The sequence below is a fragment of the Podarcis cretensis genome, assembly GCF_951804945.1.
Source record: "Podarcis cretensis genome assembly, chromosome: 14".
NCBI lineage: Eukaryota > Metazoa > Chordata > Lepidosauria > Squamata > Lacertidae > Podarcis > Podarcis cretensis.
This window is the reverse complement of record NC_137183.1, coordinates 39,391,107-39,410,182: the sequence shown is the minus strand read 5'-3', so window position 1 is coordinate 39,410,182 and position 19,076 is coordinate 39,391,107. Positions and strand designations below refer to the sequence as shown.

At 41.9% G+C, this 19,076-nt stretch overlaps 1 protein-coding gene across 5 annotated transcripts in view; it reads right to left on the bottom strand.

Annotated features, from left to right (window-relative positions):
- Positions 1-1,391: 1,391 nt before the first annotated feature.
- Positions 1,392-19,076, bottom strand: part of CRAMP1 (cramped chromatin regulator homolog 1) — a 42,369-nt gene continuing 24,684 nt past the window's right edge. For all 5 annotated transcript variants that reach the window (XM_079952306.1, XM_079952304.1, XM_079952308.1 and 2 more), the window contains exons 11-21: positions 18,768-18,942; positions 17,621-17,802; positions 16,819-16,893; positions 15,992-16,073; positions 15,083-15,187; positions 13,752-13,924; positions 12,421-12,501; positions 10,480-10,714; positions 9,746-9,910; positions 7,587-7,735; positions 1,392-6,053 (exon numbers count right to left, since the gene is read on the bottom strand). In XM_079952306.1, the coding sequence (XP_079808432.1) occupies positions 5,889-6,053; positions 7,587-7,735; positions 9,746-9,910; positions 10,480-10,714; positions 12,421-12,501; positions 13,752-13,924; positions 15,083-15,187; positions 15,992-16,073; positions 16,819-16,893; positions 17,621-17,802; positions 18,768-18,942 (1,587 nt within the window). In that variant the 3' untranslated portion in view covers positions 1,392-5,888. The remainder of the gene's footprint in view (positions 6,054-7,586; positions 7,736-9,745; positions 9,911-10,479; positions 10,715-12,420; positions 12,502-13,751; positions 13,925-15,082; positions 15,188-15,991; positions 16,074-16,818; positions 16,894-17,620; positions 17,803-18,767; positions 18,943-19,076) is intronic.

Sequence of the window (19,076 nt, the reverse complement as noted above, 5' to 3'; positions counted from 1 at the left end):
TCAACTCCCACCCGGAAACAAATGTCCCCACTGTGGAAGGATGTGTGGGTCCAGAATTGGCCTCCACAGTCACTTACGGACTCATTTTTAAAACCGTGTTTATGGAAGACAATCTTACTCAGCTACGAGTGATCACCAAAGAAGACAAGACTGCCATTCCATATATCTCCAGCGCTCGTTGGTCTGGAAGAAGGCAGCGAATGGCAATGGTCTTTAAGGTTTGAAGAGCCCTGGTCAGCTTCTCAGCATTTGCTTCCTCGGGGCGGGAGTGTAATTGAAAAGGCTACAGGCTAAGTTACTCTTAAGAGGTTCACTTATTAGGATTCATTTATTTGTGTATTTTAAAACGTATACATTGCTTTTCTTTGTATGAAACTCAAGTGGCTTGCAAGAAACCACCCCATATATAAGGAGGTATTCAACTAAGTTTAATTCAGAGCAGACCTACTGAAATTAATGGACCTAACTTAGTTATATACTGCAAATCAAACTATCCATAGGACCAGTTAGCCATAGTATTTATGTCCTTTGTCAGTCCTTTGTAAAGCCTTTAGATGCAACCGTGGGGTTTTGAGGGAAGGTAGTTGCAATCAAAATTATTCAACCCCCCATCAAACAAAAGCAATTGAAGTAGCTCAACACAACGGATACAAACAATGAAGCCCTTGAGACTGGAGAAGTCTGTGTTGCAATTTCAGCTGAATTTGGGGAAACTACTTGAAGCATCCATTATGTTGAGCTATTTAAATTGCTTTTGTATGATTTGCTCATTGCAAACAGCTGAAAGTGTATATTTTGATAATAAACCTGATTTGCAATGAGGGTTGAATAATTTTGATTGCAAGTGTAGATGATAGTGCACTGCTAACAGTTTGGATGTGCAACACAGATTACCGTATACTATACAATATGCTCCCCCATCACCCTTTTCCCTCAAGCTGCAGATATTTCTTGCTGTTGTCAATAATCCAGCCTTGAGTGCCAGAAAATTTAAAACTGAATTGTAACAAAATGGTGTTCAGTGAAACTCCTGTTCAGGATTCCCTTCAGCGAGCCATGGCCCCTTGTACAGGATGCTCTATTTCCCCTCATTTATTGGTTTCTCTTCAATCAGCATTCTGTGGACACTGTGCATTCTTGGTCCTCATCAGGCTGTTTTTGGGGACCCCCCAAGAATTTTTCTCCTCCAAAAGACTTATTGTTCTTCTGCAAACCTTGGGAACCCTCCAAATATACTGAGCATGGGTGGTGCCATTTTACACAGATCTAAGTACATAACATTTAGAGGACTTATTTTCCCCCTGTTCCACTGAGGTAGCGGTTCAAGTCATATTCCCAGTCAGAAGAATATCTATCAGTGCTTAGGGTAAAAATGACAGCAAACCCATGACTTAGACCAAGGATTAGTATGTATTTATGCACAATCATAAAAACAACTTTACAAGTTGAATTGAAAATTGAAAACAGAAGAAGTTAACAGCTTTTGTATATTATATTAAATAACCCAAACACCTTTTCCTTTTCCAAAAATTGGTAAAGAATAAATAATATAATTTACAATATGGTACAAAAAAATAATCAGTTAAGGACAGGCATTCTTGCTTTATACATACACTATATATGTATATTTATTATCTATAAAACAAATTCACATCTCAAAACAAGACAGAAAACCTTTAGATGATATGGCTTAACTATTATTAAAATATACAGCAACAAAGTCTGCTGTCAAACCCACAAGCTCTAAAGCCAGTTATCACATTTTGGCAACTAATGATAACTTACTGCTGTAGTGCTTGCAAACGTTTTTACTTGTTTAGCATTTACAGATCACTGGGAAATCTGGAGAATTGAGTTTTTAAAAGGGCTCGGTAACTCAAAAGTGCAGTATTTTCCTTACAAATGTATCCAACTTCTTTGTGTGTGTGTGCATATGATTAAAAAAGTAAACCCAAAATGAAATACTAAAATCCAACTGTCAAGTCAAAAAGTCAATGGACAAGACATCTTGGCTGATATGATTTGACCTAAGTTGCTGGCTGGAAAGCATTAAAGATAGGAGAGTGATAATGAAAAAGGTTGTGTAATGCCAACTTTAAACAACTTTGCTTTAAAAAAACAACCACAGTGTTGTTTGGACACAATTCATAGGGAATTTGCTCCTCCAAAATTTTTGTTAATTTCAATGGACTTTGTGGAATGAAGTTACTGTTAAGTTCTATGCTAGTGATTACAGAAAAATATTCAGATGAGTTAACTGGCCTATCAAAATGCAATGCAGAAGCAATATAGGCACTCAGAATCTGGCCAATAAATTAGGTTGTATTCTTCTTTAAAAAATTTTCAGGCTAGGAATATTAGTATCTGATTCCCAGTGCCCTATTCTGTGGATCTACAATAGTGATGGGGAAGCTGTGGCCCTCCAGATGTTACAACTCACACCAGCCCAGGTAGCATGGCCAATGAATGGTCAGGGATGATGTCAGATGGCATCCAGCAACATCTGGAAGGCCAGAGATTCCCTATCCCTGGTCTACAAGACATATTTTTCTTCACTGCATATATACTAGGAAGTAGACCAATTTATAATACACCTGTTAACAAACCATGTGATAGCAGAAAAAAACTGAAGCATATAGTTTTTCAGGAACCTCACTCATGAATGGAAACCAGCTATATCCACAGAACAACCTTCTCTCAATGCCTCAGGCAAATGTGAAGGTAAGGCAAGAGGACAATTCACCTTCAAAGTAGTTGGGTCTGCAGATAGTTTGTCTCAAAATACATTTCAGCAAGTTTCAAACAACGTAAAAGTTCATTATTAGTTCAAAGGGGCTGAAACAGTACAATTCAAAACCAACTCCTGCATTCAAAAAGTCAGTGGCAGCCCTAGAATCAATGTTGTGTCTCAAATGTATGGATGCTTTGGTAATTCAACACCAGAAAGCTCCAAAATGGACACATTACTAATGCTTCATTGAAGAATAGCAGCAGTTACTGACTCAAAGTTAAACATTATTATTGGTTTTTTATTTCAAGTGCACAATCTTAATTGTTCATGTAATTTTATATGCAAGATAAAAGGCCAAATGGCCAGTGTTTATAATCTCTATGGACTCCTATCTTTAGAAACTGGAAAGGTGATTAGCAAGAATTTGGAAACTGAATTTGCATGGGAAAAATACTTTGGGAGAAAGAGGAGTTGATATAGAAACTTTACTACATAACTGTTTAGAATTGGACAATTGGCTCCTTGTTCTGTCTACTTTTCTGATGCTCTGGTTCTGTTTTAGGCAACAAAGGATATTAAAATCTGCAGGCCTCGTCATTGATAAAAATAGCTATGACACAACATTCTATCTTTTCTCAAACGGAGGAAGCTGGTGGCAGAAGGTAAATCTGTCAGCACACAAGGGACAAATTTGCAGATCCCATTAAGCTGTAAGGCTGGTAAATAATCTGGGCACATGGAGGGATTCATAAGCTTGCTACAAATCCATCCTTTTAGAAATAGGAGGAATGGAAATGGTGGGGCATAAGAGACTATAATAAAAAAGAACAGATGTTTCTGAACTATACCCCCATCAGTCCCAACAAGTATGGCCAATGGACAGGGGTGATGGGAATTGCAGTTCAGCAACACCTGGAGGGCCAATGGCTCCCTACATCAGAAACAGAATGTTAAGAATGATTTCATTAAAAAACCAACCCACCCACACCTGCAGACCTATAACGAATTAACGTAAATGTCCACAGGCAATGTCTCATATGAACAAAGGCCTTTTATGGACGAGAGAACTGATAACATTTCAAGGACGGATCAGAAAATGGGCTCTGCCTGAAATGCTCCTGCAAAAAAAAATGCAGACAGGTAGAATAAACATGTTTTGGCACAGCGGTATCTAGGCCATGTTGCTAAATGCATAATCAGAAATCACCATACACAAAGCGTCCAAATTTTCTTCTATATTGAAAAGCCTTCACACATTCACATGAATGCATCACTGCATTTTACAAAACATTCTGTCTGCTTTTAGAAGAGAATAAGCAAGCCCCAGCACACAAAGAGCTCTGTATGGGGCTTTCAAAACTGCTGGACCACTAGTCTGATAATCAGTAACAGGGGATGGCAAGAATGCTTTTGCCCTGAAGTATTACAAATGTGTGCTCCTAAGTAACCATGGCAGAATCCTAGAAAGAGGGATTATTTGCAAAAAACGACAATGATGTCAGGGAAGGACAATGCTATGATAATCCCACGAAAGTATACATGATTCTGATATTCTCCTACGAAAACTGAAGTTGTGGACAGTTTCCTGTTCAGGTGATGAGCTCAGCCATTCAAGAGATGAACACAAATATAACACAAATTAAGTCTTTAAACCTAGGACAGCCTTTCCAGTTCTGCAAATATGCAGAGCTTGGAAATATACTAGCAGACTGCTTGACTGCCCTTGAATGATTCAGGAACAGTTTCAGAAAATGGGTCCTGATTCCGGTTCCAGAAATGCAGGAACCACTGGAAATTGGCAGTGACTTTTAGGTCCCTTTGCCAGGGAAAGTCATTCTGGTGAGAGCACCTCACCACTGTGGGCAGACTTCCAAAGTCACCTTCCCATCTAATGCTTGATAAAGACAGTAAAGGGTGAGGGGTTATCACCAGAGAACAGGGCATCTTTGCAAAGCAGAGTTCCAGCTAGTATTTTTTTAAAATCTGCTTAATTTCACACTAGTATTGATTAAAGGTTTCCCATTACCCACAAGTGAATAGCATATCCTAAAGAATGCAATTTATATAGGCTTTCATGAAGGAGCTGAACAACTTGAACTGCCATGTGGGAATTAACTTTACAAAAGTGGAATAGCAGCTTTCTCACCTCATTTGCTGGACAAAGTAAAAACATTACCTTTCTACTGTCACAGGAAAGAGTACTGTAAAATGCTTTCTTCTTGAAGAATTCATAAGATAAAGCAAGCAAATATTTAAAAGGGAAGGAGGAAAATATGCAGAGAAGTTAACAAGGGGAAAGAGAATGAATTGGGAGTGAGGTTAGAGAGCCTCCTGAAAAAGTTTCTAGTCTTCAAGGGAAAAATGGAATATTAAGAGCCCTTGGGGAGTAAAACTAAAACTAAAAGCAAGCAAGCAGAATCAGCCAAAGGGATGCTGGTTAAGGTAGTGTGCGTATATTCATGTGCACACACATGTGCACAGGCACACCGGCACACCACACCTATCTACAAGAATAAGGAAAGGAGCGTTCTTAAGGGGCTCTCAGATCCTACTCCAGTTTTTCTTTCTAAAGTAGGAACAGACACAGCACTTTTCACGCCATGCTGGAATGTTGATGAATGTGAGTGAGTCCAAAAGGAATTCTGGTAAAAGCAAAGTGGTATTAACTGCTGCCTGACAGGAAAGCGCAAGGAATTATCAATCTGACTGACTGGTCAGCAATGCCAATTGTGATAGACCAAGAGAGGAGTATATTCATTCATTTTTTTAAAAAAAGATTAAAAAAATAGCATACCATCTTATCACCCCCACCCTCCAGCTTAAATGCGGATATGACAACAAGGGTTTGGTTTACTGTATAAAAACATAGCTTGTTGGATTTCTTGCCCAGAGCATAAATCCGGGGCTGTCTTGTAAACTCCACTAGTACTGTAATCAGCTTACATATGTCATTTCCTATAATACTGCTCCCAGTTGTATTGTTCCTAGTATATTGCACATTCCAGGAACTGTAGACTGTTGAAGACAACACTGATCTTCTTATGAGGCATGCTCTAATCAGGACAACAAAAGTATCCACTGCATAGCTATGACATCACTTCTTTCCAGGTTACATAGCTAGTTCAATGGTTTCCACCAGCCAGCTGGGTGAATGTGCTCACTGAGAGAGGTCACCAATGGGAGGGCCATCACTTCCTCCATCAAAGTGGATCTCTCGGCGGTTTGGCTCAGGTATTGACAGCTCCTGGGCAAGGTCGTTGAAACGAGATATGTAATCTATACTGTTCTCATTCATCATGCAAGCCAGCTGGGAATCTACTATCTAGAAGCAAAGAAGGGGATGGGGGAGAAAAGAGAGGGTAGGTTATTTACAGTTTAGGTCTTGCCACTTTTGCTTGGCCATATCAGAAAGTCTGGAGAAGCTAAACTGAACATAGGCCAGGTTGGGTGTACTCAGTAGGGAAAAGTAAATCCTGGATGTTGCACTGAGCACATCCAAAATCTGTGCTATGACCACACTCTGCCTATAATGCTCGAGTTTAGAGACTGGAGAGCAAGACGTACAGTGGGACATGAGAAAAATCTGCAGATTTGTGCATTTTATTATGTTTCAGCAGGGGGCGACCCACATGTTCAGGAAAATAGGCCAGCTCTCCCTGCTGTGTTTGACATCTGCATTATGTAGTTTTCATACCATGTTGAAGATGCATCTCTTTAACCTGGCCTTTGACACCCGAGATTTTCATTTTAGGACCCACCCCACTGCCTTGATTGTAATCTGTTTTAACTACTGTATTTTAAAATCATTGTAACAAGGTGAGTGGCAGGCAATAAATCAAATAGATAAATAAATTACAGTACTAGGGCAGAGTTCAGGTGAGCAGCTCACAGCTTTGGAAATCCTGCTAAGTCAAAAGCTTCCCAAATGCACAAGAGAACCCACAAAGTGGAGGACTAGAACTCTTCTCCCTGAGCTGTGTTTGTATGTGGGTTGGTGGTGATGCTGTGCATTGGGGAGCATTCCAAAGTTATTGATGTAATCTGCCTCAGGAAGCCAATAGTCTTGAATGGTGGCTTACAAATATCTGAAATAAATGAAAATTAATGGGATATGACAGCAGAGCTCGTCCTAAGTCCTGCCGCTGCAGAACAGATATGGCCAGAAGAGGAAAAGGCCATTATTTCTATGCCAAACAGTTATGAGGATTCCAAATCTAATAAACCCTGCAATTTAAAGCAAGTGGGAGGATGCCTTCCTCCACTAGGGGAGATCAAAAAAAGAATACAGAGATTACTGGAATTCTCAGTTTTGTGTTAAATACTAAATAGGAAAGGCTGAGTCACATGCCGAACCCGCACATCCATTCATCCGTTCAGTGCACTCTCCAGCAACTAAAAAGGGAAGCAACTGCAGTTTAGCAATCCTGTGTCACCAGCCTTGGTCCTATTATTAAATGGTGGTGGTGGGGAAATTCCTCTCCTTAGCTATTTCCAACAGAACAAATTAGCTGGATTGCTAATTTATTGTGCAAGATCCGGAGGTTTTCCCTGAAGACGATGGCACTTCTGTTGCAGCAATTACTGCATTTTTCCATTATTGCACTCAAAAACAGTATTTTGCTGCTGGGAAATACCATCTCTTCCATTATGTACATAGGAGATGCTGACTTTGCATCAGGATTTGTGGATTTTACCCTTCAAAGGTTAAAATGCAATTATAGCACATGCTTTGACTGATCACCTGGAAAGGGGGAAGTCTGGGGAAAAATACTTCTACACAAAGTGTCACAAGACTACTATCCCCTTTTTCAGCTGAAGGCTGGCACAGCATAGCACCAATTAAGTATGGACGTACCTCAGCTACATCTGCCAGGGACCGGGACACAAAAGAGTCCCGCGAGTTTCCATCCAGCAGACTCGGTCCCAATAAGGAGGTGCTGCTTGTGTTACTACTAGTAGAGGTTGGCAGCATTTTCCGTCCCTTTTCTGGGGAAAGGAAGCTTGCTGTAAAAACAAAATGATAAAGTCAGCCAGTCAGTATTTTAATTGCTAGGTTTGAGGGATGGGGGAGGTACAAAGAGCTTCCTACAAGCTATTTACCCACTTTCCCACATATAATCAAGGTGTGTGTACCCGATTTAACTGGGCAAAACCCTAAAAAAAAAAAATACTTCTTCAACTGCAGGAGATGCAGAATCTTTTGGACATATACTAGCATATCAATATGTACATCATTGGTATAGTATTATGTACCTCATATAATACATTACTTGATACTGTAAATAACACAATTTTTGATTAGGGAAAAACCAACCAAGCAAGCCTTCAAGTTTCTGGCAAGACAAATAAGTGCCAATGTGCTCAGCTTTCAGAACTGGCATTTTCAGGATTCTGAGGGAGTAATATTTATGGGCTGGTTGTGACTCCCTTCGTTCATTTAAGGACTGCATTTGGATGGTAGGTACAGGCACTGCTATAATATGCAATTAAACAGTAATAATCAATAATGAAATAAAAAAATCATGGATAAGGGTCAATAAGCTGTATTTGAATCCTGAGAAGATGAGTGCTCTTTGCGTGGGAGAGGCAAACCACCCATTTTGGATGGGACTGCGCTCTGTTTGAAGGAGGAGGTGCATATTTTGAGGGCATTCCTGGATACATCTCCATCACTAGAGGTCCAAGTGTCATTTGTGGCTTGGAGTGCCTTTTGCCAGCTTTGTCTGTTTTGCCAGCAACAGCTATTCCTGGACATGGATAGCTTGACACTGATAGTCCTTGTCTTGGTAACCTTGAAGCTGGATTACTTCAATGAGCTCTATATGGGGCTGCCCTTGGTCATGATTTGGAAGCTCCTGCTGGTGCAGAATGTGGCGGCCAGATTCCTGATGGGGTCATCTAGCCGAGAACATGTGACACAATTGTTAAAACATATGCACTTGGCTGCTCTTCTACTACTGAGACAGGTGCAAGATCCTTAAATTTATAAAGCCCTGAACTACTTAGGTCCAGATTACCTTATGGACTGCTTAGATCAGTGATGGCCAAACTTGGCCCTCCAGGTGTTTTGGGACTACAATTCCCATCATTCCTGACCACTGGTCCTGTTAGTTAGGGATGACAGGAGTTGTAATCCCAAAACAGCTGGAGGGCCAAGTTTGGCTATCACTGGCTTAAATCCTTCTATCCCAGCTCAATCACTGAGATCACCTGCAAGAGCACCGTTAGTTGTTCCCCAAGTTAGTGAGGCTCATTTAACAGCAACAAGAAATTGAGCTTCTAGAGTCATTACCCCAGTACTGTAGAATGCTCTGCTAATATTCAGCAGGTACCTTCTGTTTCAACCTTTAAGTGCCTGTTCAAAACTTTTCTGTGCTGCCAGTTAAGAAAATATCATTTTGTAATAGTTAACTGACCTCATATTTTAAACTTTCATATGGTTTTATGTACAATTGTTGTAAAATTCTTTTGTGAATAGGACAGGGATAGCTCAGTTGGTAGAGCATGAGGCTCTTAATTTCAGGATCATGGGATGAAGCCCTATGTTGGGCGAAAGATTTCTGCATTGCAGGGGGTTGCACTAGATAACCCCCGAGGCCCCTTCCAACTCCACAATACTTTGTTTCAATAAATAATTTTATAAATACAATGAGGGAAACAGTAGTAGTAGGGGCAATGGGGGAAAGGTGTACAAAGTTACAGTCGTTTGCAACAGTGTCATAGCAATCCTGGGCTTGGATTGTGTCACTGGTACCATTGCTCCTGCCATTCCCCTAGCCTACCACATGGACTGGCACAATCCCTGTGTGACTTTCACCCATGTTCATGAAAATGTATGTTGACGTTTTTCACTACATTTATTTAAGCTGGGTCGTCTAGAGCATGAGCTTTGGCAATGAACAAAGCTGACAACCCCTACTCTCAGGAGAAAGAAGGGGGGAGGGGGGAGAACTGCAAGTCCAGTAAAAAAGTCCAGATTACAACCAATGTAATCCCCTGAGCAGTACTACTCACAAAATAAGCTGCTGAGGGAAGAGTCTGTGGAATCGTTGGGGTACCACTGTGGATCATGACTAGGAGAGGCAATCCAGTTCTGCTGGGGGCTGCAGGAAGGGGATGGAAGACTTTTCGAGCCGTCGCTGCCATTCAGCTTTGCTGGGGACAGAGGAACGTTCTCGCCTATTAAAAGAAAGTGACCAATTCCGTATGACAAACAGTTGGAGACTGTGTCCTTAAGGAAGCGTGGGCACTGCACACAGATATGACTTCCTTCCTGACTTAATCCAAACAAATGCTTGATGTGGGCCACACAGGGGACAAGATGTCCAAATTACCCCCTCCCAACCATAGCAGAGCAGCAACAATGGTCAACACAACTCCGTACTGCAGAACTTACAAAAACTTGTCCCTTGATCTGCCTGGCTTTGAATCTAAATGGGGCAATAGTGAGAGGCCCAATTTTAAGAGGCCTAAACAAGTGCTATTCTCCTTGACTCAGGGATGGTTCAAAGGAAATACTTCCATGAACTACTGTCAAAATTAAGATGCAATTCTGTCAAGAAAATCTGCTCAGTTAAATCCAGAGTTAAAAAACAGCTCTGCCAGAGACACAGAAGTATGTGTAAAAAGGCACAGCTGACTTTCAAGAGAACATTCCTCTGCTAAAAATCCTGACAGAATCAGAGCTGTAACAATTTTTTTGGATGCTTAACCGCTGATTAGCTATTTAGATTAGTTTCATCTCTTACCATATTGACCAGAGCTGATTGCTATTTCAATGATAGAGTCACTGATCTGAGTAGCAGGTTCTCCTTGAGACAGAACATCCTCAGGGGGTCCAGGAAGAGAGATATCCAATAAAGCAGAGACATTGGGAGGAGACAAATGGGTACCAGAAGCATCAGATGAGGGGAGCGGAGGAGTGGCGAGACCATTCTGGAGAGAGGTTTTTGGCAGTTCTGGTAGAGAAAGGACAGGTGCTCCCTGTGGCAGCAAGCAGATATAATAATATTTCTAAGTCATTATTTGTATACATTTTCTGAAATTGTTGCACTGCTACTTTGCTTTTAAAGGCATAGGAATCAATCAAACTAGGAGTTAGCAATTCTGCCTATATTTCTTTGAACACAGAAAGCTTTCTAAAATTGAAGGATAGAATTGGTCCACCTTACTTAGCACCGTCTACCTGCAGATGCCAAGGACTGAACCTGGGATCCTCTGCATGCAAAGTGTGCAGCCAACCAATGAGCTATTGTCATGGTAAACTGCCCATCTATGCCCCTCTTTCCTATCTGGCACAGACATATTGTCACTATAACTTCTGATTTTACATATGGGAAAACTGATACCTATGGATCAGAAAGCTACAAAAAACTGGGGTCAGGGCAACAAAAAGTGAACATTGCCAAAAGTGAACATTGGTTATGGTAGAAATCAGATCTCCCAGAACTCTTGGCTGGCTGGCTAGAAAAAGCTGAGAAAGAGACATAAGACATGGCTGTTTGGCTGCCTTTGAATCCAATGCTGTGCTTCTGTAGGAAGCAAGTCCCTCTTGAGATGTGAATGCTGGAAATCCCACCACTGTAGAATCAGGTTATAAATGTGTATAAATAAAACCATGTATCATAAAGACATCATAGCTTCCACTGTTCCTTATTCCAAAGGAAGCACAAATCTGGGTTAAGTGCTAAGACCCCTGGAATCTCGCACTGCTAGAGTTATTGCCAATTTCTAGTGCTGCAGCAGTCACTATGCTCATCATATATATATATACACACACACACACACACACACACACACACGAGCTCTGCATAACATGACAGATGGCCTTTGGGTATCATTGTTTACACTCTCCATCACTACCACCCTGCATGTGTATATGTATATATGCACATGTGTGTGTACGTACGTACGTATATGCAGTGAGAGCACTTAAATCAGTCAACAAATATTATGTTTATAAAGCACATTGAAAGCAGAGAGGAAATCATGTTTGGTATTAAAACAAGTGTCCCTATGGCTATCAAATTTTTGTGCTGCCCTTCTATAACTGCCTGCAAGGATTTCCTGGTATACATAGGATGGTGGATTGGAATGAGACATCTGCCTGGCTATTTCATGTCCTGTCCTTCTATAAGAGAGCAAAGGAACAGCATTCAGAAACAAAGTTCCTTAGTGCAGAGTGTGGAACCAAGCAAGAGGCAGGTCAGTGGACGCCAGGCTGACGTGTCTCCACTTTTTGACTGCAATAGCTTCCACAATGACAATTCATATTCAGGAAAACATTGTGATGGACTGTGTCATTGCCTACGTCGTTGCTAAAGAGAAAGTGGGACTGAAACTTAAGTATGCCATTACAGCTATTGCTATAAAGATTGTAAATAGTGCCACAGTGATGCATTTATGACCAGTCAAGCAATAAATCACTTGACGGTGAGTGTTTCATCTCAAAGTGTAACTTCAACTGCTGACCACTGTTTCCCAGAAACTCTGCTAAATGGACGAAAGCTTCTAACAAGGTGCCTACATACAATTCTCACACAGTGAAAGTGTGATGGACTGTGACCTTTAATAAACATACCCCAGGAAGCTCAACTCTGGGTTTCACATAAAGCATTAATATGCAGCAGAAAAGAAAAAAGTGTTTGTCACCCTGAAGGTAGTTGTCAATCAAAAAGCTTGTATTTTACCTGGAAACCATCCGGGATTGCCTCCTGCTCAGAGCATGGTGGTAGGCCAAGAAATGGAACCTGACACTCGCTGCTTGAGCCCTGGAAAGTGCAACCAAGAATGACCAAATCAGACTTTCAGGGGATGGAGAATACATATTTAACAAGAGCAGGCTGTGATGTGCTTGCTCCACTGCTCTCATGGGGACTAGATTTATTCAGTTCCTGCCCCAGCAAAATCCACCTTGCCAAAGAAATCCAAATTCAGAATTTAGATTTGCTGAAACAGTTTTACATATCAATTGTAACATGCTCGCCCCATGAGAATTTTCCTGCCAGAATTTTAGAACATGCTGGGAAAATCCAAGACACTGGATGGCATGGAAGGAGGGGAATGCATGGTTTGCAGGAGGGTTGGGGAACCTTTTTGGCTCCACGGGTCAAATCCTTATCAGGATTGTCCTTACTGGCCAAATCTGACAGGTACACAGGCCAGCCACTTATAACCTGATGTCAGGTGCTGCTGAACAAAGGAAGCAGTTTGCAAGCTGAACTGAGCAGGATAAGTGGAGTGAAATTCTTCTCAGTTTGACTTTGTGTGCCTGTTGGGAACAGGCACGTGCAGTTAACACAGGATTTAATCCAGCCCATCAGATGACATCATGGCCATGAGCCCTAGTCAGTATGGTCAATGGTAAAGGATGATGGGAGCTGTAGTCCAACATCATCCAGAGTGCTACAGGTTCCCCAGAGGGGCAACGTGTTGTTGACTAGGAATGTACTCAGTGAAGGTAACTGTGTACTGCAGAGGACCCTAAGCTTCTTGACAAATATTGTCCAGTTGAAAATGCCCTCTTTCTGGGCAAGGTACTTCAGAGGGTAATGAGAGTTTAGCTGCACATTCTTGGAGGAAACTTATTATCTTGAGCCATTTCACACCTTTCCTTACCCCTAAGGTTGAGGTTTTTTGTACTTCTGTTATATTTTATTGTTTCTATACCATTTATAGGTTATGTTTTATTTCATGCCGCATTTTATTTTGTGTACTGCTCATGCTTTTTGTTGTTGTTAATGCTGAACAGTCTAGAAAATTACAGAATAAAGCAGTAAGAGGAGGGAGTGAAATGCTGAATTTCACACTTTGATTTTAAATAAGCATCAAACTCTTTGACTGCAGGTCCAAGGGAGGGAGAAAATAATAGACAAGTCGTCACAGCGATGTTGGGTGATATCGCTGGGCTTTTGGCCATGTTAGTCTATCATGCACATTGCAAGGTTCTATCCAGCAGTAGCCTAGAATCAGTTCTACAAGAATAAAACCTTTGTAGGCCTTAACAGAAAAGAAAACTGACCGCAACGATGGAGCCTCCATTGTGATGTGCTGCTGTTGAATCTGGCCCTGAAACCACCGCGGTCACTGCATCCGGTGACAGTGGGGATACGCCCGACAGGCCTTCAGTATCCAGAACAGGCAAAGGACTGCCAGGAATAATACCGGCACTTTGGGCTGCTAAGTCAATAGCACCTTTGAACAAAGAACAGAAAGCTAAGAGGAATCTTCTTTCAGTAATCCACGAAGTCAAAATGCTGTCTTATACATGGGCAATAGGTCTTACTTAACAGCTTTTCTGTAGGAGTTGATATGTGCCAAAGTTATTTTTAGTAGTTCTTTCTGACACTGAATTATTAATATAGATTACCAATTCAGCGCCTTTCATCTCAAATTTTCAGTTCAACATATAACAGCAAAAATTTCAGTGTTCCCTTTGGTTTTCAACTTGATATCTCTTGCAGGTAATTATGCCTTTGGTCCTATTAGTTCTGAGGTCTGTACTGGTATGAATTCCAGCAGCTTGAAAGGAGTGTTATTAAATTTAAAGGATACAATCTTATCCACTATCATCTAGGGAGGCATATCCTGTGAGAATGAAAATGTACGTACTATATTCAATAACTATGTAGCAAGCAAGGAAAGCAATCCGGTGGTACATTGTTGCGGGTGGTTGCTCTACAAAATCTGCAGCCATCATCCACACCTTTGCCATCTAAATGCCTCCCCAAACTAAAAATCAGATGGCCCCATCTGCACTAGATATTTAAAGCAGTATTGTTCCACTTCCAATGGCTGTTCCACTTCTCCCCAAAGAATCCTGGGAATGGCATTTGTTAAGGGAGTTGAGAGTTGTTAGGAGACCCCTATTCCCCTTCCAAGAGCTACAGTTCTCAAGAGTGCCCTGGAAAGACGGATTGGTTATTAAACCACTCTGTGAATTGTAGTTCTGTGAGAGGAATAGCAGTTATGTGTATCCAACTTGGTTTTACTCAGAGTAGACCCATGGAAATTAATGGACCCAACTTAGCCATTTCCATTATTTTCAATGGGTCTAATCCAAGGAGAACTAGTACCTGATACAACCCAGTGACCTGACTGCTAGAAGGCTACTGTTGCGGCTCAGCCTCTCAGGGCAAGGCACTCCTGCTTCTGCTAGATGAAGACATCTACGTTCTAGTTGAAAATCTAAACTTGTACTTATTGAGTGCAACAGGAAATCAGAGAAGGGGGAGAAGACAAAATTCATGGCTGTAAAATGATTAAGAGTAGTCGCTTCTGTCATTATAGCTACCATAACATTCCTGCTAAACCTGCCCTCCCCAAACCACCGCCTTCCAAGGAGAAACCTACTGGACAGATGGTTGGTGGCTTGAGCTGGAAGGACCTTGGGAACAATGGGACGGGAAACAGCTGCTTTCGTAAGTGAAGACTGGATCGGCCGAAAAGATCCTCTTCCTAAAAACGAAGTAAAAGCATGAATTTTTTTAAAGGTGGGAAACATTGTCATAGACAGCCAAAGAGCTACGCCCCTCCTTATGGCCAGTTCTCATTCTCTCCCCAGTGGGACATACAGAAGACAGGACCATTTACTGCAAATGGCACCTACAATAATCATAGATTTCTAGTATTGGAAGAGATCCCGAGAGTCATAAAGTCCAACGCCCTGCAATGCAGGAATCTCAACTGAAGCATCCATGACATGTGGCCATCCAACTTCTGCTTAAAAACCTCCAGCAAAGGAGAGTCCACAACAAAGTGTCATGTCTACTGTCAAAGCAAATTCAGCTTCCATTTCAATGTTTTTACTGACAATATTGTCCTTCTGCATGAGAGGAAGAACTCTGTGAAATTAAGTGGAACTATAGGCAAGAAATAGGAGGAACACAAGCTTACGTCCTCAAAATATTCAAGTCTTGTGAACCTCTAATCTTTACACACTTCACAGGGGTGTTAATGATGCAGAATTTGCTGAGAAACAGGATCCACAGATTTCCATGGGGCTTACTTCCCTGCAAGTGTGCTTGCTATTCCAGGTTCCTCAGAGAGGAGGTTGCATTCACATGCAGCAGCAAGTAAAATAGTGTCCTACCTTGCAGGGCTGTTGGGGTGGTAAAACACAGAAAGGGCTGTAAAATACTCCATGGATAGAAGGGTTCATTGGTAGGGAGGGAGGGGCTAAAACTAGTGGAAGAGTATTTCACTAGTCTTTCATAGAGTAAACTAAACACCCTGTTTGGAGTATGTACAGTTGAAGCTCACCTGTTGCAGAAGAGTTTGATAAGATGGAGAAGGAACAGACATGCTGGGAGGAATTTCCAGATGGCCTGGGTAGCAGCGTTCTCTGAAAAAGGCAAGGCAAGACGCCTTTAAAAAGAACAACTTAGGAAATGCAGCACTGGCAACTTACCATGAATGATCCTCTGCTGGTCATGCAGGCAACATTTTAGGATCCTAGACCATGTTTCCCTCTATCTCCTAGGTTGGGGTGGGGCTAGGACAGGTATCCTGGATATCTCCCACATGACCACAGGGGAAAGCATCATATGGTACATTTATGATGCTTCAGGGGTGCTACCAACATTATTTTTTCCCCATCACACACTAGACTAGGGATAGTGCTCTACCCACTTTTGCCTCTGGTTTTACCACTGGCATGCAGCTTGTGCATGACTGCCCAAAAGGGAATGGGGCTCTTGGGTGGGAAAAGGTTCCTCATTCTTGCACTAGAGGATGGTCAAAGATGCATGCCTTTACGATGTCAGAATCAAACACCAGCAATGAGTTCTGAGAAGATGCAGGTCTCGCACACTGACCCATCTGACATGATAAAGAAATGCTTTCTCTGGTTTCCCAACATTTCCTTGCAAGTATTCCCATGAGTCCCATTTGAAGCACATACTGAAACAGCTAGCACTAGTTGAGAGTCTCTGGCAATGTTTGCACAATAAAAAGCAGACCATTGAATAGCAAGAAATAGTAGGAACTCTCCATGTGGATGGAGAGAAAAGAAAAAAGGTCATATGAAAACTACTAGATGAAACTACCCGACATGCAAGAGATACATTTCAATTAGTCTTTCCACTGACCTGTACTACCAGTGGTTTTCGCAGATGTCTGTTATGCAGTTTCCTCGGCTTTGGCAAGAAGAAATCAGATTGCATCTGAAGAGAAACAAAGGGAACTTGTAACACACATCATTTTGCTCATCAGGCATGAGCCTGGAGGCTTTGTTAGCCACCTAAAAAGTGCAGCCTAGATTGGCAGGGATACATTGTGTTAATGCACCTTCTCTTTACTCTTGAACACCTGCTTCCCCATGGCTCTCCACCCATCCTATGCAGGTAATCTAGAGAAGGGAAGTTCAGGCTGAAGGTGCCTGAACCAAAGGCAGCAGACAGTGCAGACCCTGTTGCTGCACATGAGGCAGGTCAGAACTCTAGGGTAGTGGTGGCTCCCCACACCAGAGGCAGCTCATTGAAAGCTGAATGCTTCTGCCTGTGGGGTATGCAGGAGGACTTGAGCATTTCAACCTCCATTTATAAAGAAACAGTGAAGCAAGAGAGCACCATGGAATGGGTTAGTTGCCTTCTAGGCTGAAACCCGCGTTGTGTCCCTACAACCAAGCTTTTTACCATACACAGATCAGCCTAACTCCAGGGCCTTCTAAAACAGATTAGGAAGGTAAAGCATTTCCAAAATTGAAATGCTGTAGAACAGGGTGACTTGGTTTGTGGCATGGAATAAATTCTCTCTTGATCTGCAAGTTTTGGGGGCAGCTGTATTTATTCCTTATGAGCACCCTGATCACATCTGCACACCTTACAGTTCAACATATACCGTAATAAATAAATAAATAAATAAATAAATAAATAAATAAATAAATTTTACACTGATTGTATCCAAGCGCTGCCGGAAGGTTAGCTCTGCTTCTTTACTTTGCAAGAAAAACTTCCCATGCCTGCTGTTGGGTGGGAGAGTTGTGGGAACAGCAAAGAGGCCACCATCTGCATCTGCACTCGTGGAACCTGAAGGACCAGCCACCAAGAGAGGTCCAGAGTGATTTCTCAAACCTGGTAGGGTCAATAAAAATACAAGCATTCATGGGAATTAGTCAAGTGCAATTTCCAATTAGAAATCTTTGGAGGCAAAGAATTCTTCCACCAATCCACATTTGTTGTTAGGGAGGGTGAGCCAAATTATTCAGAAACTGAGTAGCTTTATCATGACGTTTCATGGAAAAACAGCTGAGGAATCACAGAACTACAGAGTTGGAAGGGACCCCCTGCGCAAAACCCCCACCACATTATTCCTGCCTCATCTCTGAGATAAAATCAGTTGTCTTCCCTCAGAGTACAGGCCTACAGCTCAATGGATACACAGGGGCTATTGGGGTCCCTGTGGACCACTTATGCTTTTTTCCTGTTCAACAAAGCAGCACTGTATTATGAAAATCATGGGCCAGGTCACTGAGAAGAGCCCCTTTATAACTGATGATTTTAAAGTGAAATATAAATAGACTGCAGCAGTATATAATGAAAATCATGGGTCCAAGCTAGGGCCTTGTTAGGCTGGTTTTGGCCTTGGTCAAAATAGCCTCTATCGCCATCAACATCAGAAAAACAAATCAAGCAAGCACAGACAATTTCAACTACTCTGCAATTTTTCTGCAGAAAACTCCCCAGAAGCTTAACAAGGTTCCTCAAAAAAAGATGAGTAAAAGCAGAGAAGCTTCCCTGAAAGACAACTTGTCCAACTTTTCCAATATTCATCTATCATAAGCAGCAGCAGGGTATGGGGTCAGAATGCTTTTTATGTTTATGCAGGACAACAGCCAAGCCCACTTAAACCTGCACCCTGTGTGAAGTGAGCATGCAGCCTAGAACATTTCTGGAGTCCCCTGCAAACAGAGAGATTCTATGACAGATGTGTCAGGAGTCCATGGCAGACCAATGCTTTCCTGAATGGTAGAAATGTTGAAAACTAATACTTTGTCTTAGGGCTACACAGAACCAGTTCATCTCAACAACTGACTCACCTGAGGAACTGGAGGTGATACTGGGGGGAAAGGTTTTCTTGTGAAGGGCAGGCTGATTGCGTGCACAGCCTGGACTCCGGGTGCTGACGGCAATAACCTTGCCAGGAGGGGTCAGAGCATGCTCCTCTTGAGTGGGCTTTATGGGAGATGTTGCAACAGAGTTCATTTCAGGGATCTGAAAAGAACGAGAAAATGGTAGAATCCCAACAGCTGCGTGCTGGAAGAAAGTGGGGGGAGGAGGAGGACGTTGCCATAGATATGGGAAGTGTGTCTATGCAAGCTTTGTGTTATCACCGGGGTGGGGAAAAT